This window comes from Lepidochelys kempii, chromosome 10 (genome assembly GCF_965140265.1).
Source record: "Lepidochelys kempii isolate rLepKem1 chromosome 10, rLepKem1.hap2, whole genome shotgun sequence".
NCBI lineage: Eukaryota > Metazoa > Chordata > Testudines > Cheloniidae > Lepidochelys > Lepidochelys kempii.
Window position 1 is genome coordinate 13641578 of NC_133265.1, and position 25742 is coordinate 13667319.

General features: G+C 42.3%; 1 protein-coding gene across 2 annotated transcripts; it reads right to left on the reverse strand.

Moving 5' to 3' along the window:
- Positions 1-2112: 2112 nt before the first annotated feature.
- On the reverse strand, positions 2113-24255 carry GET4 (guided entry of tail-anchored proteins factor 4). Of its 2 annotated transcripts, none has more exons than XM_073362063.1 (9): positions 23963-24255; positions 12724-12802; positions 12034-12115; positions 10868-11017; positions 9229-9367; positions 6945-7085; positions 6788-6863; positions 6324-6396; positions 2113-3485 (listed from the first exon to the last, which is right to left on the reverse strand). In XM_073362063.1, the coding sequence occupies exons 1-9, from the start codon at positions 24127-24129 to the stop codon at positions 3397-3399; spliced, it is 996 nt and encodes a 331-aa protein (XP_073218164.1). In that variant the 5' UTR covers positions 24130-24255; the 3' UTR covers positions 2113-3396. The 2 variants fall into 2 exon arrangements, with proteins under 2 accessions (XP_073218164.1, XP_073218165.1); XM_073362064.1 differs by lacking the exon at positions 23963-24255 and adding an exon at positions 18204-18473.
- Between the last annotated feature and the right edge of the window lie 1487 nt (positions 24256-25742).

Consider the following 25742-nt stretch of genomic DNA (forward strand, 5'->3'; position numbering starts at 1 on the left):
CTTAGAAGTCTGCTTTGGGAAGAAATGAGCCATGTGAATTACGGGGGGGGGGGGGAGGCACTTTCTTTTGGGGAAAAGCTAGGTATGGGTGGGTGGGGTTCTTTGGAAGTAGGTTTACACTGTAAAGCTAGATTTAATTTTTATATGGAGTGGGTGCTGCTGGTTTATAATACCCTTGCCATTTAGACAAAACCTAAAGTTTTGAGAGCATCTCGTGTACAATTGTGCACTGCTCCTAAATGGTGATTGTAGCTGATGTACACTAGTTTATTTCAAATTCTGTCATTACCTAAATTGTTCATTCCAACAGACCCAAGTAGCTGGATGCATCTATTCCACCCAGTGAAACACTACAGGGAATAAGAACACATCTAGACAGGGGTAAAGCACTGCAAAGCAAAAGCCAGAGAAAGATCTCTGGGTTTCTTGTACCTGTCCTGCACTGGTAGCCTGGAATGGGCAAAGCAGGAGGCAGAAAAATGAGCTTTGCAATTCAGAAGAGCAAACGGGAAAAGACCCTGCTCTATGACATCATCTCAGAGGCAGTGGCCAGAAAGGGCCAAAGCACTGTCTTGGCTGCAGAGCAATGGGAGATGGTGGGTGCCCAGCTGAGCACCTAAACCCCATAGAAATGGAACCTTGAATGGAATACCAAGTGGTAGTTTATTTCTCTCAGAAGTGTTAGATTTTTTTTTTTGCTCCTCATGTTGCTCCATGTGCCTCCTTTCCCTGCAAATCACTCTTCCTCCAACCCCCTCTTCTCAGAGGGCCACAGAGTCCAAAAAGATGCCCCTCCTAAGGAGTGGTATTCCTGTCACAATTCAAAATGATTTCATAACCACTTAACATTAGTGCAGCTCTGCTGCACAAGGAGTGTTGCTATATAATTTAGTCATTTATAGTACACGGGGGCCATAAAAATTATTCATTAAAGCACCAATCAATCCTACAAAAATAATGCATAGAGGCCCATTAACTTCAGTTGGGCGCTGCAGAAGCCCACCTCCATGAATCTCTTTGCAGGCTCAGAGCCTTTCAAATTTGTTTCTCAGGAAGCTGGGGATCCTGGTTATACCGTATTTGAAAGAGCTCCAACAGTTATTCCCTCTGCACTTGGCAATGAATTCACTTAAACTAGGCACTTGCTTTAAATATAATTGATTTGCATGTAACATCCCAGCATTAAGAATCCCACAATCATTTGGGTGTGATTTTCACAAGTGCCAAAGTGACTTAAGAAGACATCAGATTGTCCCGCATTCCATACACTGGGAAGTTATTCCGCATTAATACTACTGGGGTCACTGCTAAGCTTGTGTGTCAGAGTACAGATCCACACCCTCTATTTTTGGTAAAGTTACCCAAGCTATATTATCCAGAACTCTGGATTGTTCAGGATATGTTGAGTAGCTCCACCGCCAAGACGTGGTGCACTGTCTGAAAAAGAGGGGTATAGGGTGGGTTTCAGAGATAGTCTGCAAAGGGAGGCTACACAACACGTGTCCCTAGAGCCGTCCACAGAGCCAATTATCTCGGACGGTCATGGGCTGCATCTCTGAGCCAGCAAAAACTGGCACCTGAGAATATGGTTTGAAGCATTTTTCCCAGATCACCCAGAATGCTTCTGTAAGGGAGACCTGTGTTATCATATAGGGTTTACTGTGGATCGTCTCCTGATCCATGTTATTCAGAGAAATACATTTAAATTTCCAGCAAACAAAAAGGATTAAGCAAACAGAAGGGAAATTGCCGTCTAAGACCACCTAACAGACAGGATTGCTTCCCATTGCACCAACTCTAATCAAGGTAGGAGGCGGAAAACGGTTCAAGAAGCAGAGCTTGATTGCTGGAAAGCATGAATATACAAACTTCCTGTTGATTGCCTGACACAGTTTGAGGAACTCTGTCAGTCTGTACTTGTAGCAACCATATCCCAGAACTAGTTTTAATGAACAACTATTAACTTCTGGAAGTATGAAGCAAGTCAGAACTGCAGAAGTTATCCATAGCCTAAGATGAGAACTGCATAATCAATGGTTATGTCAGGGGAAAATGCCTTAAAAATATGAGACCTCCAATTGTGAAACTGGCAAAAAGCAACAGTGCAGCAGATCCCAGTATAAAGTATTTATTTAATACTCAACAATTAACACAAAGTCCTCCTTTAAATTCTTTTTTTTTTTTTTACAGTAAATAAAAATGTATTATTCCCCCCATGCATGATCACTGTGTATTAATCTAAGCCTTTTATTTTAGATGTGAAAAAATAAAGTGTTTCCCCGATTTCATCTTTTAATCATACAGCTATCACGTGGTGCACTGCATTGAAAGGAGACGAGAATTATTATGCCTAATGCAGTTTGTGGTTTGTTTTTTTTTACATAAAGCGTTAAATGAATCAACCACCCAATAAAAATAAATAGTGTATCTTAAAGAACTGATAGTTTTGCAGTATTCCTTTTCTGTAAATAGAATTGTGTTGCAAAGATTTTTTCCATGTGCTGCTTATAGCAAACAAATGTAGTGGTTTTGTTTGGTTACTAAAACAAAACCTCAAACTGTCACCTTTACGCACTATTACAGACCTAAACCTAAAAGACTCCATTCTAAAAGAAAAAAAAGTGTGTGTTGGAGGAGGTTTTTTAGCTGCTGAATATCTATGTATAAAACAACAAGGCTAAGAAAGTCTGGTCTAATTAGCAGCCAATGATCTACATTCAAATGATCCATTCTTATCAGAGGAGAGGTGAGCAACTACTTTAAAGGAACATCTGTATAAGAATGGTGTAATTTGGAGACTGATTTTAGATACACAGAATTGTTCTGGATGGTGCAAATTATACTAATTGCTGTGACAGGAATGAATTTCAGGGATGCGTGTGTGGTTTTGAAGTTTCCTGAATGTGCACGTTTAATTAGACTCTCTCTGGGTTGTCTTGAAATACTTTTGGCACTGGGTTTATAGATAAGCTATACAACTATTTATCCTGCCTTTCAAGACATTCCTTTGTGACAGCAAAGGTCAAGCATTTTTCATAATAGACTAAAACAAAACTGGTTTAAAAATGTAAAGCACCAAACAAATGTTTATGCTTTATTTTGTGTTATTGTGAAAAAGGGAATACTGCATTTGAAACTGCAGAAGACTATATATCTTAATCAAAGCCATCGGCCAGCATACTGGAAGTCTGATAATGATCATTCCAATCAGTTCTATTGGCTATTTCTTTTTACATAAATAATATAGACCAAACATCATAAAACATTTCAGCAACCTTCTTTAACAGAACAGAGGAGCCCTTTTAGTTGTTGAGAAACAATTGCAGGATCCAAATTCTGAAATTGTCTTTTGAGTTATCAAATTGCCAAATTCATGCAGCTCCTAATGAAAAAAATTCAATCAAGTTCAATAGGACTGCTATCTTCTTGACCATCTTCTGCATCATCATCTTCCCCAGCTCCCATCAGACTGTTTAAAAGATTTCCTATAATTAAATACAGGATAGTTAAATTTTAATTTTGGAAAACTGGTGGAGTAAATTTATTTTGAAGTTTGTTACTGTAATGGAGTGGATAATTAAAAATCTAAATAGAGAAGTTAAAAGGTATTCCTCAAACTACAGCAGTTTCACAGTAGGGTTCACTGCAGGCCCAATCAGTGTTTCTTATGTCCCTTTAAGTCAGGGGTGGCCAACCTGAGCCTGAGAAGGAGCCAGAATTTACCAATGTACATTGCCAAAGAACCACAGTAATAGGTCAGCAGCCCCCGACCCCGCTCCCAGCGCCTCCCGCCCACTGGCAGCCCCGCTGATCAGTGCCTCCCCCTCCCTCCCCGCATGTCCCAATCAGCTGTTTTGTAGTATGCAGTAGGCTCAGGCGGGGATGTGGGGGAGTGGGAGCAAGGACGTGGCAGGCTTAGGAGAGGGGGTGGAAAGGGGTGAGGTGGGGGTAGGGCCTGTGGCAGAGCCAGGGGTTGAGCAGTGAGCACCCCTGGCACGCTGGAAAGTTGGCGCCTGCAGCTCCAGCCCCGGAGTCAGTGCCTACACAAGAGCCACAGGCTGGCCACCCCTGCTTTAAGTTATTCAGATACTTACAGATATATGGAAAATTTTACTTCAGAATTAATAATTCTTTAAAAACAAGGCCAATTTCTAAAAACACCACGTGAAAAACATTTTATCATCAATAAAAAGGACCTAGCTGGGTACTTTGGAAAGGGGCTTGGTTCTGATTGTCCTGACATTTTATTGACTGCTTGGTAAAAGTTTTATTTGCCCTCAAAAGTCGTCTTTTTCTTTTTTTAAATGGGTAAGTAAAAATCTAACCCCACTGTGACACTTTGGCACAGGAAAAAAGTGAGAAAACGCATATATCTTCCTAGCTGATTCCCTTACTGTCTTTACATCACTCTGGCAATGTAGGGGCCTTATAATTTTTACAGGTTTTTATGTTCCTGGAGGAACTGACTGAGAACGGGAACAGATAATTAACAGTAGAATAATTAATAATGTTACTATGCAGACAGGTTGCTACATTTCTGCCTCAGAGAAGATCAATTAACCATCAACAGAAACATTAAGAAAATGTGGGGTTTTTTACAAAAGCTATTTTCTTTAACATAAAAACAAACCATTTTCAGTAACATGATACTAATATTTAATTATTTTTTCAGTTCTGAAGAAGTTACATTTTACTAGGCAGGCAGGCAGGCAGCTACACTTCTGCCTCAGGGACGGAGCCTTCCTCTTGCATAACAAAAAGACCTACCCTCCTCCATCCCCCTCGAGCGGTAGTATCAAGAGAGAGGGACAGAGTCTCTCTCACTTGGTGGCCAGCCCCGTCCCCTGACGGCGATCAACATCTCCCCTGTCGGCAAGCATGTCAAGTCCCCTCCTCCCCACAGTGATTTGCATCTCTGAAGCTGCTCCAGGCACGCTGGAACAGAAGCGCCGCCTGGGAAGAGATGTGTTCCCCCACAGATTTCTTTTCTGTGCAGGGGTGCACAGAAATATGCAGGCCACATGAATTCTGCACCCCCTCATGGGTGCAGAATTCTGTCAGGAGTAAAATATGGACAATTCTAACTTCAGTGGGATTTGAGGACAATCAGCACTTTAGTGACCAGGCCCTAAAAAGACATCTGAGAAATTAAAAGTTTTTACATATATCAGATTGATTGATTATTGACATGCTTTTTAGGTTCCAGCTTTTACTGAAGTTGCCTCCGTTAACCCTGGAAAAGTTGCTGGAAGCACTGAAAGGCAGAACAGATGTACACTGTAACATCTGCCTTAAATACAGGAATGAATCTTGGGAAACAACATTGTAGTTTATAACATAGCATTCGCATGTCCTCCATCTCACTCTCACAGATTCAAACTTCTGAAAGCCTGTTTACATAAAAAGAAAAGGAGTACTTGTGGCACCTTGGAGACTAACCAATTTATTTGAGCATAAGCTTTCGTGAGCTACATGAAAAGCTTATGCTCAAATAAATTGGTTAGTCTCTAAGGTGCCAAAAGTACTCCTTTTCTTTTTTCTAATACAGACTAACACGGCTGTTACTTTGAAACCTGTTTACATACTGGATCAACTACAATAGTGATATTTTCTACTAAACTTTGGGTACCAGATAAAGGAATTAAACAGGTATTTATTATAAGCCAAAGAAGTTTCTGAGGAAGAGCTTATTTTTTTAAATATATTGTGGTTCAATTTGTTCCATTCGGATTTAAAAAACACAAACAAAAAAGTGAACAGTACTTAGTAACTGATGTTTTGATTTCTTCTTCCAATAAGACTTTTGTAGAAAAAAAACTGTATCAATATTGATTCCTCATGCATAAACAAAACATTTTCTACACAAACGCTACTTACTTTGAAAAATATTAGACTTCTCTCTAAGGTCCCAGTTCCGCAAATACTTCCAGATGTACTCAACTTTAAGAAATGAATATTCCCATTGAAATTAATGGGAATACTCACATGCTTCAAGTTAAGCCAATGCATACATTTTAGCAAGAGGGTTTACTTTTCAATTTACTATTTAACCTCAAATTTAATATTTATAGGGATATTATACCATTTCTTCCCTTTTTTAACCCGAAGTGAGGATTTTACAAACTTTATATCCATTACAAGTATAATTGATTCATTTTATATTGGTGACTAATTTTATCTATGTTTACTTGTGTCAAAGACACTGTACATAAATTAAAATTTAATAAATTAGGCCAAATACAATGCATAATAGTCCGTAGACTGGTACTATTTCCAAAAAGATTTGACGTTGTATCCACAGACATTTCATTGTTATAAATTACCTAGTAATCCTCCATAGGATGATGTCTGCTTGGGCGGAACTCCAAAGAAGAGCTGTCCTATTCTATCTAGGTACTGAAATGACACACAAAACAGATGTTAATTGTTTATACATGTCAAAGTATCTAAGATAAGAGAAGTCAAACCCTATAATTTTCTAGCAACACAACTTCTCTTTCCAATCTGCAGAGTAAACAAATGTTTTTGAAAAAAATCATCAAGACAATGTGCTTTACATTAATAAATTACCGTAACTGCATTCTCAAAAGGCAATTTTCTAAACCTCATATTGTTCCACTGACAAACACTTTGCAGAGTATCAATCCCATTTGATAAAACCCTGATAAAAAGTCATCTGTTGCATTTCATTAGGCTTCACAATATAGCACGTGTGTATGTTATGTTGAAAAGGCATTATTTAATCAATTCTACTGGACTGCGTTACAACTAGCTACTGACAACTCACCTCATTATACATAGGATCTCTTTTCAGTGAAGGCTGATACTGTTCACACAATACTGTAAATACTGTTAGTTTTCCTCTAGAAAGGAAACAAAAGCACAAAATGTAATCTTAGCACAAAATGAAAAAAGTTAATTAAAAACAAAGTAATAAGTCATACCCGTCGACAGCCAGTAACAGAAACCAGATGAAATTTAGCAACGGTTGTACAAATGGAGGCCCCTTTTCTATTGAAGGATGTTTCTGTGTATATGTTGTAAAAACCACTGATGCACTCGTCTTATTTTTTAAGCAGAGAAATCTGAAAGAAGCAGTAGTAAAATAGATGTTAAAAATGGTATTTGGGAGCTCCCAAGAATTTCTTTTAAACTAAGAAAAAAAAGTCTAATGTTCAGACTGATCTACAATAACTGTAACTTAAATAAGCTACATCAGGCTCAATAGAGGAGTTAATAACAGAAGCTCTATTAACTGAAAATGAAGAGCTCTAGCAACTGCTTAAAATCAGCCACGGAGAAAATTGTTAAACAACTTTAAAGAACACCAGAAGCATTTGCAAATTAATAAGAGTTATACTATTATTTTAGATAGTAATAGTTAATGAGAAAGTTAATCTAAAGGAAGACATGATTCTGTCCAACTTTATTCAACTTCTATCAGAAGCACAATTAAAAACTATAATGGATGCTACTTTTTATGCATAATTCAAGTTAACTGGAGCGGTCCTTACTGTGGCCAAAAGTTTATCCCGTGGAAATACATTTTAATTTCAGCGCATACCTCATTCTTCCTGATATCCAAAATAATCACCCCCCTCTTTTGGTGTACATCTGTTAATCTTGAATGACAAATAAAACTTCTCTTCTACTCTTGGTAGTGATTCAGTACTAGTACCTCAAACAAATTCTGTCCTTATTGAGTCTAAATGTCTGCAAGTCCTATCTTAAGTAAATACAGTCAGATTCTCAAACAGAATTTGTCGCTAGTTAATTAACTGATTGATGACCAAGATCATCTGATTCTTGAGTAATGCCAAGTTATTTCTAGTCATAGTCTTCAAAAGACCCACACACATACTGGCAACTTTCTGCTCAGGTGGCCATTAGCAGCAAGTATTGAGAAGGCTGTAATGAGCGTTTTCATTTTCAGTTCTGTATTAGCCTGAACCATTCTGTACCTGAACCATTAGACATGGTGAGGTTTTATTATTATTATTTCATTATTATTGTTCACTACTGACCAAGAAGTTACAACATCTATTTTGCATAGGATTATAGCTTGTGATAACTCCACATATGTTGTAAGATTTATTCTAGCTATACATCTAGGTCAGTAAAAGATTTAGTTGCATAAATACTGCTTGGCATAATATACCTTTATAAATGCCTTTCAACATATGTAATTGCCCTGCCTGTACTGGAAACCCATAAGGAACTGCTCCAGTTTACAGGTTGGAGAATGTTTCAGTAAAAGCAGAAAGACTAGGTTTGAGAAATGTTTCAGCATGACAAAAGCAACCTGTCCAACCTGCCATATTAGAGGCTTATTATAATAAAAAAATTAGAGGTGACAGATGAAAGAGAAGCCATTTTTGCTGGCAGTTAGGCAGGCAGCCTGGGAACTGCTCATCTTCAGAGCGTGTTAGTTAAAACGGAGTTAAAATTGACACAGTCCAGGCTAGTAAATCAAAGTATTTGACCTATCAGTTTGTAAAGCTGCATAATTATATGTATTCCTTCCCCCTATAAAACAAATACTTTAATGAGCTTAGGAAACTGGCAATAACTCAACTCATTGAAGTACCCTACACTGTCATTGAACGTGCTTGACAGAACAAAAGGAGTAATGCTTAGATTCTTAGCTCCCAGGCAGGGACCACATCAGCCTCCTGTGTTTGCAATACAATGATCTGGGCCTCTGGGCACTACCATCACATGAATAATAATGACAAGGACATATTTCAACATTGGGGGTATTATGAAGAGAAGAAAGGGATCTTACAAATGATTACAAATTCATTTTTAACATAAGGGCACTAATATATCCTCTTAAAAGGAGACCTTTTACTTTAATGATGAGGTTGCTATTCTTCGATTCAGATGGATTAGTTTAGTTCTCCCAATAGTTAGTGTGATTTCACATCTTCACTGTCAATTTTTGTTGGGGTGTTGATTTTTTTTGTTTGTTTTTACAAACACAAATATATACATTATGGGAATGGGTCACATATCATCTTTGAATCAAAATACAAAAGTTTTTCCATCTCATTAACTATACAAAAGACTAAGAAACTTTATTCACGTTTACAATTTCTTTTGAAAAAAAGATATATTTAACTAACAGTTACCCTACTTCACTTGAGGCCAGACTCCAGAATGCAAACAGTTTAAGCCAACACTTTGCACAATAAACACTTTTATTACAAATAAATGTTGAACACCTACTGTAAGACTGCCTGAGCTACAAACATGTCCACCTCACTGCGATATCCCCTGGATGATGAATATTCTACTAGCATATTAGCACATCCTTCGCCATCCATGGAGTGCAAGAAGTGATACCGAGATTCACAATAGTTTTGCTCTACGGAAGAAAGACAAAAAGAAAACAGTTGTTAAGAACTCAGTTTATTATGCTTAATTCAAAAACATTTGGTAGGTTTGTTCCTTTTCCAAACAGATGTGTCATGTGGGCTGTTATGTAAACATGGGTATATACAAAACAAATACAAGGAAATGGCTATTTGTCTTTGCAAATACATTTTAAATATATTTTGAATCAGTAATATTTAAAAACTGTTTGTATTCAGACATTGCTTCTCCTGTCTAAATTGGTCTTACTCCTCAAATACACCAAATTACAATCTCGACCATCAGCATATTAAATGTATTATTACCAGTAGTGAGATGAGGGGCAAGACGTTTCATCTTAAACTCAAATGCCCTTACCTTGAATTGTGTGGAGAAGAGGTTTTGCCTAATTTTAGTCTGACCCACTCCCACTATCAAACTTAAGTTACTTCTAAACCTTAGCAAAAGTTAATAGAAAATAAAAAGATTTACCAGAACTTCATTTCTGGAAAAGCTGTATTCTAGCCAATGGCCATGATATATCATAGTCATGATATTAATTATAATTTGAACCCAAAAGTCCCGTTTTAATAATCCAGCCTTTTTCAAATTAAAGTCTCAAAAGATATGACCTAAGAACATACAAACTGTCATCTGTGGACGGATAGCAAGTCATCTGCTCTAGTCTGAGGACACTCAATTTTAAGTACATGCTGTTTCCTTTGCCCATCATATCCGCACTCCTGCTGAAGCCTCATTGAGAACCCAACACTAATGCTTCAGAAATATTCTCACTCGGCAGCTGACAACAGCAATACCCATCAAATGCCAACAAATAACTCACACAATTACGCCACTGAGAAATAGTACGGCACATCAAACAAAGGCAGTCTGAACTTTTGACCAAGGGGTAAAGTTTACTATTTTTGACTAACAACCGGACTTCAGAGCTGCAGAAAAGCGGGTCTGATTTTGTTTCGTTAGAAAGTTCACTTAGTATACTGGTGTTGGTAGAGACCTATGGGACACCAGAGAAAGTGACTTTTTGTTCAATTATTCTCAAACTAACGTTCGTATGTACTGTATATATAAAACACACCTTAATTCATTCATCATCTATGATTGAAATAAGAGTTTTATGCACCTCTCTGTTTTATCATATTTTACATTTGATTTCATGCATAATGAAACCACAATAAATTCTGAAATTGGTTTTTTTTCCCCTTTTAAATAGCAGACACTGAAATAACTTCTAAATGGTAGTGTCTTAAACTCTATTGCGACTAGCCTGGGTTTACTAGAGCACCAGGTGGAAGCCTCACTCTGTGCTCTGCTCTGCAATAGGTTTGTCAAGCAAAATTTTAACTTATACAATAAGAAAAGAACAAACCCAATCTTTACAAAGTGATATTTTAATTTTCTTAAGGGTGAAAAAATGAGTTATTTATATAGTTATCTTAAAATATTTTAGAATATTAGTGTTACAAAAATGATCAAAATCAATTGTTCCTACCTTTCCATAACGTGATGGCTAATAACTGATGTAGTTTTGGATGACCGAGTTTCCCTGATCCACCACTGGACCATTTCAGTGCTCTGGACACAAAAGCTACTCGTTCAGGAGAATTTGGATCCATCAAACTAAACACTTTAGCCAAGTTTTCTAGAAGCAATACAAATATGCAATTAACATTACCAGAAACGTAGCAAAGTTTCTCCTGTTATCAGTAAACCTTTGTAAAAACATCTTGAAAGATTACTTGTTCTTCTTAAATGAGTGACTGAACAATGTACTTCCATGTGTAACAGTCAATCTTAGCTCTGTAAATCAGTAACATCCAATTGACCTCTCCGCTGCAGTGCCAGAAACCATACCCTGCCTAGTAACTGGCACTAGGTAGGAACAGCTTCCCATGTCCCATGGCTTAGGATAGATGTTCCTTTGCTGTCAGGGAGTTCCAGTGAGGAGACAAGGCTTCAGTTAGGAAGGTGCACACCAGTCATAAGAAGTATCAGGGATGGAAGCCTGTAATTAGGAGCAGGGCTGTCGGAGGACTGTGGAGTGAAATGCCAGACTGAATCTATGGAAACCAAGTGCATTCCCTAGCCCATTCTCCAGTTGGTCCGCAGGCCCCTAGAACAGGAGTTGATGTGGAAGGGACTCTTCATATGATTTCCAGCTGGGCAGCTCACAAGAAGGGCTTTATGAACTGCACGCTTACCGAATCAGACAGTCCGACAAGCAAAGTTTCTTTGACAAAATGGCCGACCCGCGGGCAATGCACACATCACCACACTGACTGGATAGGAAGCCGCTGTCCATCAAAGCGGCGGAGAGGTCAATTACTGTGCAGACAATACTTGTCGCTCCTGTGCTGGGGAGAGGACAATGCCAAAAATCATGCTCCACCTACAAAACATAGTGATGTTTGCTCAAAGTATGTCCGTATGCTGAGAGCCACATCAATTACTGAGAATCCATTATTTTTCCAGCAGTTTTGTGTGTGTGTCACTTCTGGAACTAAATTAACCCCTTAGCAAAACAGGAGCCCACAACTCATGGCACAATGAAAGGAATTGAAGGTTTAGGACAACATTACATTTCTGATAACACAAATTTCTCTGAAGTGCAAATACACTTGAAATTCTGTCAAACTAAACACAACGAGATAATCTCACCTAGTAGTTCATCTGTTACTTTTGCATCCGATTTCTCTAAGGACTCCAAAACCAGCATGGACAGATCAGCAGCACTGTTTTGCTACAAAATGTGCACAAAACCAAGAAATGTATGGTTAGTGCTAACGCTATCATTAGTTGCTAGAAAAAGATCAAGAAAATGCTCAAAACATTTTGTGAAAAGCAGACAAATGTTCAGATAGAAAAGGGACAATTAACCCTGTTCCACCCTCACAAAAAGTAGTAGTAATTTAATAAAGTAACCCAAAAACCTGCATCAAAATGCAGCACAACTAGCTTAGGTTGCAAATGTAGTGTGGACACATATGAATGTCAAAGTCTCTACAAGTAATGCAATTCATCTCTACACAGAAAAGACACAGGACTCGTGCACTGGGAAAAGACGACATAGCAACATCCCACAATAAAAGACTTGTCTGCATGGGGACATTCAGGAAAGTTAAGACGAATTAACCAAATCCTTGAAGAAGGACTAAGTGAACTAAGTAACACCACAGAAGGGCTTAATGTGCTTTAACCTGTGTATTGCTTCACGATCTTAGTTGATTTGTCTTTTCTGATTGTCCGAGTGTAGACAAGCCCTAGACTGCTTATTAGCCCAAAACTTTTAGCACTAATGAGTCACCATTTAACCCTCAAACAATTTGGAAAAAAAAAAGGATTTCTTACTTGGCTGTGACTGAAGAACAACAGTGCCCCTGAATACATCAGTTCTCTTGCTTCTATGTGTTTGCCTTGGGACATATACCTGCAAATAGAAACAAAGCAAAGCAAAAAATTCTTGAGACAAAGTATCATTAAGCGACAGATTTGCATATACTCAAAATCACTTGAATTTGGAACTAATTTAATATTACTTGAAGCACAAGGTGACACAAAGATTTATTTTCAAAGATGCATATCTGTATTGGAAAAATCAATGTATAGACAAGTGAAAACTACAATAAAGCTGGTTGTATACAAAGCATATAGTATATGAATGGACCCGATTATAAATATTAAAAAAATAATAATTTCCCTTTCCTGGTCCTCGCCCAAAAGTTAGTCCCAAAGAGAGAACTGATCAACAGTTGGAAGCATATGAAAACAAGGAATTATAATGGAACTTTGGAACATCACATTATCACTTTTGCCCTAACAAAATTTTTAAATATAAAACTTAATATTCTTACTCTCTTGGAACAGTGGGACAGCACCCAAAAGTCTGGTATGATGCACAAGACATTTATTCTTATTACATGAATAATAAATGAATGTCTCCACCATGTCCTATTACATCAAATTAATATATGGAAGTTTAAAGTGCTTTCAGTATAAATGCTATCCAGCACTGTAACATACAGTTGAGCCATTACAAGACAAGCTTGCATATCACAGACCTACGAATGGCCCTACTGGGTCAGACCAAAGGTTCATCTAGCCCAGTATCTGGTCTTCGAACAGTGGCCAGTGCCAGATGCCCCAGAGGGAATGAACAGAACAGGTAATCATCAAGTGATCCATCCCCTGTCGCTCATTCCCAGCTTCTGAGATATCTCCACTCAACTCTTTCCCAGTCTCTCCTCACTCTTTTCTAGTCTCCTTCATTACTACTTTTGGCTACTATACAAGAGGACACGGGGAAGTGCAATCATCCTTAGTAGAGCCAAATTAGCGAAGCTTTGATAGTATCTACAAAGGTGACAGCAATCAGAAAGAGTTACCACGCAATATTTCAAAGAATCTGAGCAGTCACTTTCACCTATTTACAAAGACAGCAAATACAGTCTTAGATCTTGTCTATACTTGCAAGTTGGAGTGCATTAAATCAGACCTGGGAACCCTAACTCCTGAGGTGTCCACACTGGCAAGGCACTTAGAGCGCCTAGACCCCGCAGCTGGAGTGCTCCTGGTAATCCACCTCCATGAGAAGAATAGAGCTTTCTGCGCCTTGGCTGAAACGCCGTGGCATCAGTGTGGACGATGTGTTGCATTACTGCACTGTGACTGGCCTCCAGAAACGTCCCATAATCCCTTGAAGTCAAGTGGCCACTCTGGTCATTGTTTTGAACTTGGCTGCATGTCTGCAGCCATCCCCTTTCAAAGCTCAGTTTCTGACAACACCCACGCTTATCTGCTCTGGGACACAAAGCAAACCATTACGGTGGAATGCTCCTGCTGCAGAGGCATGTGTTTGAAAGAGAGGGGCTGATGTCGGGTTTCCCCCTTCCCCGACTGTTATCTGAACTTACAAAATAGCATACTGACACACTCTGCCCCCCAAAACACACCGTCTCTCCCCCCATGTACACACAACACACTTCCTGTCACACTCCCCACCCCCTCATTTGAAAAGCAGCTAGCAATCTAGTAGGATGCTCATGGAACAATGGGATTGGGAATCCTGCATCATGTGATGCTGTGCCTCCCCCATTACACATTGCAAACCCTTTCCAAACCACACTGCAGCCACTTGCACACTGGGATAGCTACCACAATGCACTGCTCTCTGTGGCACTGCAAGAGCTGCGGAAGTGGACATGCTCCAGTCACAAGGAGCACAGTGTGAACACACAGCAGCATCTTCCCTGCTGCTGTCTCCAAGGGCTGGTTTAACTCCCAGTGCTCTACATCTGCAAGTGTAGACGTAGCCTTAGAAACTTCATATTTCAAAACCCAACTGCTCAACAATTCAGCTTCTAGCTTCATTTAAAAATGAATATTAAAAACTCAAAGTGAGACCAAAAAACTACCACCCTTCATTCCAAAATTGCCATCATAAGACGATGTGATTATTACCATACTGCTGTCATTACAATCTCCTGGACAACATCCACCACTCTCTAAAGCTAAAGGTTTTGGATAGTCTTACTGCATTTTTAATTTAGAATTATCTCCTACACGTGATAATAGGATCTTAGAGAAATGAGGAATTATTTTTGTGGTCTTGTAATTCACAAACCTGTTTTGCCTCATTCTAGATTAGAATACTTGTCAACTGTGAAATCACCCCTGAAGGATATTAGCCATTGGTTTAAGTAGTCTTGGGTGCTCAAAAGAACATTTGAGACAAGATTACCTTTTCTAAGGGTATGTCTACAGCGGCAGAGTTATATTGCCGGCAGTTACAGTGCTGCTCAGAGAGCGCTGAAGGCAAACTGCTGTTGTGTGTTCACACTGTCAGCTGCCTGCACAATAGCATGTTCACACCTGTGGCACTTGCAGCGGTATTCGGAGCAGTGCACTCTGGACAGCTATCCCACACAGCAGCCGAAGAGGAAGAGCTGCTAAGAGTTGTGGGAAGGCAGAGGGGGTTGCAGGGCATCCTGGGTCCTGTCCCAATGCCCTGTGATGCACTGCTTCGCATCCCAGCAATCCCTGTGCTTCTGTCTGCATTTGGTGTCAGCTTTCAGTGGTTTGCATACTGCACGCTCTGCCTCTTCAGGCTGCAAGAATGGATCCCACACTATTGACCAGTATGCTGCTCGCTCTCACTAACACGTCACAAGTGGCAGTGGAGTTCTTCCTTAAACTACAAAGGCAAGAGGAGTGTGACATTGATCTCGCCACACATAGTAGCTACGACACGAGACTGCTTGTGGCATTCACGGAGGTGCTGACCACAGTGGAACGCCACTTTTGGGCTCAGGAAACAAGCACTGAGTGGTGGGATCACACTGTCATGCACGTCTGGGATGACGAGCAGTGGCTGCAGAACTTTGGATGAGGAAAGCCACATTCATGGGACTGTGTGATGAGCTCACCCCAGCCCTGCGGTGTAAGGACACAAGCACGAGAGCTGCCCTGTCATTGGAGAAGCCCGTGGCAATTGCACTCGGGAAGTTAGCTACTCAAGACTGCTACCGATCAGTCATTAACCAGTTCAGAGTGGGAAAGTCACCGTTGGACGCGTGTTGACGGCAGTGTTCAGGACCATTAATCGCATCCTGCTCCTAAAGACCATGACTCTGGGTAACGTGCGTGACATTGTGGATGGCTTTGCACAAATGGGCTTCGCTGACTGAGGAGGGGCAACAGATGGCATGCATATTCCAATTCTGGCAACACACTACCTAGCCACTATGTACATTAATCACAAGGGGTATTTCTCTATGGTTCTCCAGGTGCTTGTGGAGCACTGTGGGCATTTCCCGAACATTAATGCAGGCTGGTCCGGAAAGGTGCATGACGCATGCATCTTTCAGAACACTGGCCTGTTCAGGAAGCTGCAAGCAGGGACTTTCTTCCCAAACCAGAAGATCACAGAACGGGAAGCTGAAATGCCTCTTGTGATCCTGGGAGACCCTGCCTACCCCTTAATGCTGTGGCTTATGAAGCCGTACACAGGGAACCTTGACAGCAGGAAGGAGCGGTTCAACAACAGGCTGAGCAAGTGCTGAATGACTGTTGACTGCGCTTTTGGCCGTTTAAAGGCCTGCTGGCACTGCCTAGATGGGAGGCTGGACCTGGACAATGACAATATTCCTATGCTTATAGCTGTGTGCTGTACGCTCCATAATATTGGTGAAGGGAAGGATGAAAGCTGGACCACTGAGGCTCAGCACCAGGAGGCTGAATTTGAACAGTCAGAGACCAGGGCTGTTAGAGGAGCGCAGCACAGGGCCATAAGGATCAGCAATGTCTTGAGGCAGCAATTTGAAGCTGAAATCCACTAATCGTTGTTGCTATGCTCAGGAGCAGAGTGCTTGTAATGCTAGGATGTGATTGGTGCAGACGATGCATTATAAAGGTTTAAGAAAATTGCCTGTTGCTTTGCAGGGCTCTGTTTTGCTTTCAATGAAGGGAATAAAGATGGCTTTCAATCCAAAACAATTATTTTATTAAAAAACAACAACCAGAGGAGAGAGACAAACAAGGAAAACATCAACACTGTGGGGGATGAGGGAAGGGAGGGTCCCAAGAGGAGGTGGGGGTCCCAGGACGGTTAAAGATTTGTGTATGTCCAGGTATCATATGCAATCTTCTCCTTTGGAGTACAATGAGCGGGTACCGTATGTCAGCAGGGCTAAACTGCAGAGGGACAGGTGTTGAGTGCAGCAGGTACTGGAAGTCCTCAGGGCTGGAGTGGAATTCAGTGGGTACAGACTGGAGCCAGGAGGTTGATAAGAGTGTGTTGGTGGTGTCTGGGGGGCACATGGGAAAGTTTTGTGACAGTGGCTGCAGGGGAGGGCGGGCGCAGAGCTGCTTGGTTTGTAGTGCTAGTAGCTCCTGGAGCGTGTCCGCTTGGCGTTCCATAACGTTTAAGAGCCGCTCTGTGGCTTTGTTCTGGCGCACCACATTCTCCTTTCATTCCCTCTTCTCGCTATCCTGCCACTCCTTCAATTCTTGTTTTTCAGCCGCGGAGTGCATCATGACATCACGCAGAAAGTCCTCTTTAGTTATTGTGGCCTCTTCCTAATTCTGTGCAGCCTTTCAGATGGGAGCCTGGGCTCCCAAGGTCATATCTTTGAAGCCAAAATACAACATTTTACAGAAGCAGTATTGTTTGCAACATACAGACCACTGATTCAGTGATTTAAAACACAGCCACTATTCACATACCTGTCACTAACAGGCTGACTCCAGGCAAGCACACATGAGCCACAAGACCCCAAAAATGGTGAGTAACGGCAGGGGAAATCAATGTTCCAGGACTGGACATTGGACATGTGGCTTTTGGGGGAGAGGCAGCACTGGGGGGGGGGGGAGGGGGGGAAGGAGCGGGCCTTATGATCATTACTGTCCCCACATTTTCCCCAGGCTGCGTTTATTATGGAAGATATCTTGCTGCTGACAGTGAGCAGGGAATCAAGGGAGGGTCTTCTCCATGACTGCGGCTTCCACCCTGACCCTAATGTGGCTCACCTGTGTGCAGCAATGCTACTGCAGTGACAGCAGAGGGGTGCAGGAAAGTTACCCTTAATGGGGCAAGAAACAAAGCAGCTCTGCCAAAGAACCAGTAGCCGCGGATTGCCCAGTATCTCCATGAGAGTTTTGTGGAGATCTCTGAGGCAAATTCCTGCGAAGTGAGGGAGTCAATCAACACCATGTTCCGCCGCTCAGAATAGGCATGTGGTGGTATGCACATCATATACACACAAGCCCACTTTCTGCAACCCTCCTAACCCCACCAACTCGCTTCAGCGGTTCCCAAAATCAAAGCCACTTACCAGAGACCTCCTCTCCTGTTTGATCTTCGCCAAGCTCTGACAGCTGTGACTGGCTAGCCTCCTCCAGGATAGAGAAGAGCTCCTAGCTGCATGCATCTCTGACCTCTGAGTTGTCCTCTGCCTCTGAGTCCCCCTCCACATCCTTGTCCAAGATTTCCTCCTCCTGGCTCGGTCCACTCTCGACTGACATGCGAGCCACCGAAGTATCCACAGTGGCCTTCGCAGGGGAGGTGGGGTTGCCACTGAGTATTGCATCCAGCTCTTTGTAGAGCCAGGAGCTTCTGGTCACAGCACCGGAGCAGCAGTTTGCCTCCCGCGCCTTGTGGTAGGCGTTCCGCAGCTCTTTCACTTTGACCCTGCACTGCAGTGTGTCCCGGTCATAGCCCCTTTTTGTCATGCATTGTGAAATCTGTCCATAGGTTTCATAATTCCTACGGCTGGAGCACAGCTGGGAGTGGACAGCCTCCTCTCCCCAAATGCTGCTGAGGTCCAGCAGCTCGGCATTGCTCCAAGTGGGGGATCGCCTGGTGCGTGGAGCAGGCATGGTCACCCAGAAAGATGTGCTGAGACCACTGCATGCATAACTGAGCAAACAGGAAGGGGACTTTCAAAATTCCAAAGGAATTTAAGGGGTGGGGCTCATGGTTGGTCACCTGAGGGCAGGGCAACGGAGTTCAAACCGATGACCAAAGTGGCAAAAACACGCATTGTGGGACACCTCCCGGAGGCCAATCACTGTAATTGACCAGAGTGTCTACACTGGGACCGCAGCGCTGTAGCCTTGGCGCAGAAAGCTGTACGCCTCTTGTTGGGATGTTTTTTTTTTTTTTTTTTTTTTTTTTAACAGCACTGCAACTGCGCAGTTCCTGCGCACTAAGTAGCTTGGCAGTGTGGACACATCAGGAGTTACACCGCAGAAAGCTGCTTTACTGTGCAGAAACTTGTCCAGTGTAGACAAGGCCAAAGTTGACCTTCCTGGATTCCCACTAATCTTTCAGCCAGACAGATAAATAAGAGATCAGAGATTTTGTGCTCTCAGCTAAATTTCTGAGGCTGACCATGCTTAAATGTCAATACTTACAGAATTTTAATATACTGTATGCTCCAGTGATTTCACTTTTATTTGATCATACTATGCCTTCCAAATTATTTTGGTCCTTGGTTTGTTTGTGTGTTTTTGTTTTTTTTTACTAAAAGATTACCTTCATCTGACTGCTGCTAAAGAGACTTTTTGTGGACTCTACCGTATAGCAGAGATTGGTTTACTGAATAGATGAATAGGTATGTAAGTGAGGATTTTGTAATCCTGGCTATTCATATTTTGAATAATGGCTGTTTGTTGTTTTTAATATCATAGAATATTAGGGTTGGAAGGGACCTCAGGAGGTCATCTAATCCAACCCCCTGCTCAAAGCAGGACCAATCTCCCATTTTTGTCCCAGATCCCTAAATGACCCCTCAAGGATTGAACTCTCAACCCTGGGTTTAGCAGGCCAATGCTCAAACCACTGAGCTATCCCTCCAGATTGCTATTTCTTAAACCTACTGTAAAATGTTCCCTCTGACCAGACAGGACAAAAATACCTGTTTCCAATAGGAGTATCTCTGTTCCTCCTCCTACAAGCAAACTGCACTGTAACACCACCTTCCTGCTAAGTGAACTCTAGAGACCCATTAATATTGACAGTTCAACAATACAAGATTCTTTCTCAGTTCCTTGCTTCCTATTCCACTGCCCCCAAAGCATTGCCTTTCAAGGTCACTGCCTGGGGAGTAAAATACCAAAAAAATCAGGAAGACACCTATGATTAGGTGTGGAAAATATAACCACTTAAGCTTGTAGCAATTTTATTTATTTAAAGCAGCATCTTACAAGTCTATTTTAATTATCATTAAAGCATATAACTATAAATGGAAGGTATTAGGGATTCTGTGCCTGCCAAAAGCTCAGTTAAATTCCTTCTTTTGAAGATAGGACAAACAAAATAATACCATTTTAAAATGAAAATTGTTTAAAAAAATAGTTGTATTGACATAACTAATGTACTGCATTACGCTTATCAAAATATAAGTGGTGCGTATTTGCACAGTTACATAGTGGAATTCTACGTGCAGGTTTATTCAGATGTGAAATGAGCACATTACAAAAGCTAAAGACAAATTAAGCCTTCAAATCTTTCAAAAATAGAATTTCTCACTTCATGATACTGTATAGTCACTCTCCAGATCACAACTGTAGTTATTAAGAAAGCAACACAGGAAACTAAGCACTGTATCTGCCATGTCAATTAATGAATTAAATTGATAATGCTTCTTGTTCTTTATCTTTTATAAGATTCCCCATTATTATAGATTACAGTGGAGTGGGAGCAGGGAAATGTAGAAATGGATGGAAACATTTCTGTAAATGAGACCTTGATGGTTTACTCAGATTAAACAAAGTGTCCATGAGAACTAATAAAACGTAAGCCAATTTGACTATCACATTGAAGTTAAACCTGGAAGTCTGACTTGAAATTTCAAGAGTCAGAAACCTAGATGTGTTTGAACCAGTCAGTACCTACATTAATAATGCATCCGATGAAGTGAGCTGTAGCTCACAAAAGCTTATGCTCAAATAAATTGGTTAGTCTCTAAGGTGCCACAAGTACTCCTTTTCTTTTTGCGAATACAGACTAACACAGCTGCTACTCTGAAACCTGTACATTAATAATGAGACCCAAGTATGTACATTCATAGGAACATAAGAATTGCCACACTGGATTAGACCTGAGCTCCATCTATCCTGTCTTCAACAGTGGCAAGTATCGGATGCTTCAGAGGAAGGTGTAAAAACCCTGAAGCAGGGAGAAATGGATAATTTGTCCACCTTAATTAGGTCTCAGTCTAATCTCTATTAGGGAATGGTTTAAACTATAAAGTTTAGTATCTCTTCCAAAATTTATTAGCACTAACTATATCAGCTCTAGATATTCTTGTTATTCCTAAGTGGTACCCCTTTCTGAATATTGATAAATTCTTGGCCTCAATGACTTCCTGTGGCAAGGTCCAGTTTAATTATGACTTATTATGAAAAAGTATTTCCTTTTTATTATTTTTGAATTTACCACTTTTTATTTCACTGAATGCCTCCTTGTTCTTGTGTTATGCCTGATCTACCCATGTTAAATTAATTCAATGGGTTCGAGCCAGGATGCAAGTTACTGCACTTTAAATTACTATGAAAGAAAAGAGTGCTTGTTACAAGTTGTGTAAGAAAGAAAAACAATGTCACAATCTAAACTTTTCTGCAACAAAATTAAAGATAGACTTCTGCTGACATAAATGATGTCAACAGAAGTATTTGGAGATGTATTGTTACCTTTAAACATCTGAGTACTATTTAGTCACTCAGACTAATATTAGGGGGGAGGGATAGCTCAGTGGTTTGAGCATTGGCCTGCTAAACCTAGGGTTGTGAGTTCAATCCTTGAGGGGGCCATTTAGGGATCTGGGGCAAAAATTGGGGATTGATCCTGCTTTGAGCAGGGGGTTGGACTAGATGACCTCCTGAGGTCCCTTCCAACTCTGATATTATATATATATATATAAATGCAAAAGAGTGCTTAATAATAAAGTCTTACCCAGTAGATGACAATTCAAGATTACAGCAGCCATGTACTCAAAGCAGTAATACCACAGAACAAATACTGTACCATGAAGCAGACCTGTTACATTACTCATTAATCGACAAGGCACAAAACGTAGAGTTGTGCTGTAATACCTGCCTTTTTAAAAAAATTTCCAAATTGACTAAACATGGTAAGAAATCAATGTTTTTTCTGAAGAGTCTTCAAATCAAGTTCTGTTTGATAATCTGTCAATGACACTAGAATCAGGACATCCAAAAGCCAGAATTACATCTGATCTGTGATTAAAAGCCAACCTGCCAAGCCACCCATTTGGAGAGAGACCCTCACTGTGGATTCATTTTAAGGCACATTTTAAATAATTTTACTCTTAAAATGGGGGATTCCATTGTGTATTTTAATTAAAATATTGATCAATGTTTGTTTTGTTTTTTAAATTCAAACTGTAATTTTATGACAGGTTTGAAGAAATTTGCAGTGTACTTTTACATATGAATGACAATTAAAAGGAAAAAAATTCAGAGTAAAAGAAGAGTTTACAGGTGCTAGGAATATCCTAAGTTACCACCAGGTGCTAACTTTTACCCATCATGAGGTTTACTGCAGAACTACTAATTCAATCACACTAATAATATTAACACACTGTACTACTAGTCTATCTTCCATCTGGGGATCTCAAAGTCCTTTAGCAAATGTTAATTAAGTCCTTCAGCAGCTTGTTTTAATATATTTAACCTTTAAATAACTGACAAGAAACCGCCCCTCATGAACTCACATTCTTTGATCCATCTTAAAATGAGACCTCATCCTTTTGTTTAAGTTTAAACATCCCTAAAAAGGAATGACAGCAGCTAAGAAGGTGGATGGGGTACAATGTAACTAACCCATTTATGCATCTCAATAGAAAAAGGTGCAACACTACCTTGATCATTACCTCTCTTTCTGTTGGTTAGAGAAGAGACCCCTACCAACAGGGCTGGCCTTAGGATGCCAAGATGCTGGAGCAAATTGGCACAACAGGGGTAAGAAGAAATGAATAAGGAATCTTTTTCTCCAATCCTGCTTGTTCCAAGGCAAGTCTATGAGCAGTGCCAAACAGCCAGAAAAGGAAGAGAGAATGAAAAACCAAGCTGCATCTGTTTTTGGGCCTAACTGTTGTTGAAATCATGTGGGACTTTCTAGATGAGTGTGATGACAGCCTAGCAAAGCAGTAGAGTACAAAAAGAAGAGAAGTTAAATAATGGGACTATTTTTACATATGGGAGGCGAGGGGCCCATGATTTACAGGTCTGTGTGGACCTTCCACAAGAGGTCAAGCGCCCATCACGCCACAGCTGAGTGGTGGTGAAGAGCTAGGCCAGGAGCTGCCTTACCTCCCAGGCCAATCACTTCGGGGTGGAGGGTAGCCCATGATCATTAACTACAAGACCCCACCAATCAATGGGTGGCCCCAACCCAGAGTAGGTTAGAGATGGGGGGCCAGTCTCCAGACTTGCTGCCCGGGGAGTCTCGGGGCACTATAACACCCCCCTTCATTGCCCCCTCCCCTGCCAGCCAAGAGTCCCTCTCCCCCGCAAGCCAGACTCCAGCCCCACTTCATAGAATATCAGGGTTGGAAGGGGCCTCAGGAGGTCATCTAGTCCAACCCCCTGCTCAAACCAGGATCAATCCCCAATTTTTGCCCCAGATCCCTAAATGGCCCCTTCAAGCATTGAACTCACCCACCCTGGGTTTACCAGGCCCAATGCTCAAACCTACCCCGCCAGCCAAGAGCCCCTCCCCACCCCGCGCCAGCCAGACTCCAGCCCCCCTTCATTACCCCCACTCCCCCCAGCTAGACTCCAGCCCACCCCCCACCTCCCGAGGCGGAAGGACGAACTAGGGCGGCGGGTCGAGGGAATTATTCTCACCCCTCCCGCAACCCCCTTCCCCTCAATTCCGCCTCCCCTATGCACTTCACGCTACCCCTCACGGTGAGCACCTCCCCGCTCTCGCCCAATCAGCTGGCGAGTAGGAGAGACGGGCAGGCCGCGCGTCCAACAGCCTGGCGGGGCGCGCGGGCAGCAGGGTAGTGTGCGGTCGGAAGGCTCTGGAACGGGCCGGGGGGAGGGTTGCCGGGCCGGGCTGTACCTGAAGAAGAGGGTCCGGTACATCTGGTGCGCCTCGTAGTATTCGCCCTTCTCCACGCTGGCGCGGAGCTTCCCCTCCACCCGCTGCACCCCACCCCGGTTCCGCCCGCCGCCGCCGCCGCCCTTCGAGGCCTCCTGCTCCGCCGCCGCCATCATCGCCGCCGCCATTGATGCGGAGAGGGGCGGGCGGAGAGAGAGACACGGGCCCGGCCCCGCAGCTGCCTTGCTACACGCAGGCCCTAGCTGCTCTCTACCCGGGCCGGCTTCCGTCAGCCCCGCCCACCAAGCACGACGGCAGCCTGGGCGGGCCAGTGCCCGCAGCGCAGCTTCGCGGTGGCGACGCCACACCACGTGACTCGGCGATGGGCGGGGGAGGGAGGAAGGCGGCTATGGGGGAGGGGCGGTAATCGCAAAGAAGGGCGTGGATGGAAAGCGTGGGCTGAAGGGCGGATGGAGCGAGAAGGAGGGGAGGGAAGGTGCATGCGGGGGGGGGGGGGGTGGAGAGAAGGTAGGAGTGGAAGATGGTTTTGGTGAGGCCAGGGCTCAGCTGGAGGGAGCAATGGGATCCTCTGACAGGATTGCCAGCCAAGGCTAAGGCTGCTGCAAAGGTGCATAGAATCATAGACTATCAGGGCTGGAAGGGACTTCAGGAAATCATCTAGTCCAACCCCCTGCTCAAAGCAGGACCAATCCCCAATTTTTGGCCCATCCCTAAATGGCCCCCTCAAGGATTGAACTCACAACCCTGGGTTTAGAAGGCCAATGCTCAAACCACTGAGCTATCCCTCCCCCCAAGTGTCCCAGGACACCTGTGCTTGTTTGGGTGCCCTTCTGCTTCGCTATTCATTTAACAGGTGCTTTTTGTAACCTCACAAATAGGAGGAACATCAAGCCTGGTTTTGCTGGGGGGGGGACTGTAGAGTGTCTGAGTAGAGGTGTTGATGGCACAGAGTGCCCGAGGCAAGCAACAGCTGGGTTTGTTGCCCGGTGTGTGTCGCACGAATGACCACAACGGGGTGGAGAAGCAGAGAGATTTATTTGGAGCTCCAAATAGGGCGCAGGGAGACTGAGCTGTCTCAAATCCTGCAGCCGCGCATGCAGATTCCAGTATACATTTTATACCTTTGCCTACTTCACTACACAAGCTTATGCAACCAATTACCTGTTGCCCCATACAATACAGTAGCCAATCAGCTAAAGCAGCCAGTTGTGTTTTTCCTCAGTAGCATTGCCCGAGCCTTGCCTTACTTGGTTCTATTTGTTACTGGTTTTTGCTAAACATTTCTGCCATATCTATCTGTTTCCCAGGCCGAAGCTGGCCTTGGCTGACGAGTCGTGTGCAAACCTGTCTGTTTGTGTGCTAGCTTCCTCAGTGTTATGCAGGATCACAGAGGGTTCAAGGAGCAAAGGGGCCTTGGTTTATCCGGGCCTAGGGCAGGAGGGCTTCCTCGACACTCATGGTCTTCCACCCTCCCGAGTTACCTAGTGTAGTGCCAAGTGTATTTGTGAACTCACCTTACCTCAAGTCACTTTGAATCTTTTACAAAACTTTCTCCAATGTGTGTATTAATCATGAGTTCAATGGGGCATCGGTGTGGAGACAGTTTTGTCAATACAATTATACATCATTCATGGCACACTGATGGTAAAAAAAAAATTTCATACTATGGTCACCTTTTGGAAACAGGACTAGAGCAAAGCCAACTCACAATGCACGGCATCAGGGTCCATATATATGGCAAAATTCACAGGTTCTCTGTCATTGGTGACCAAGCAGACAT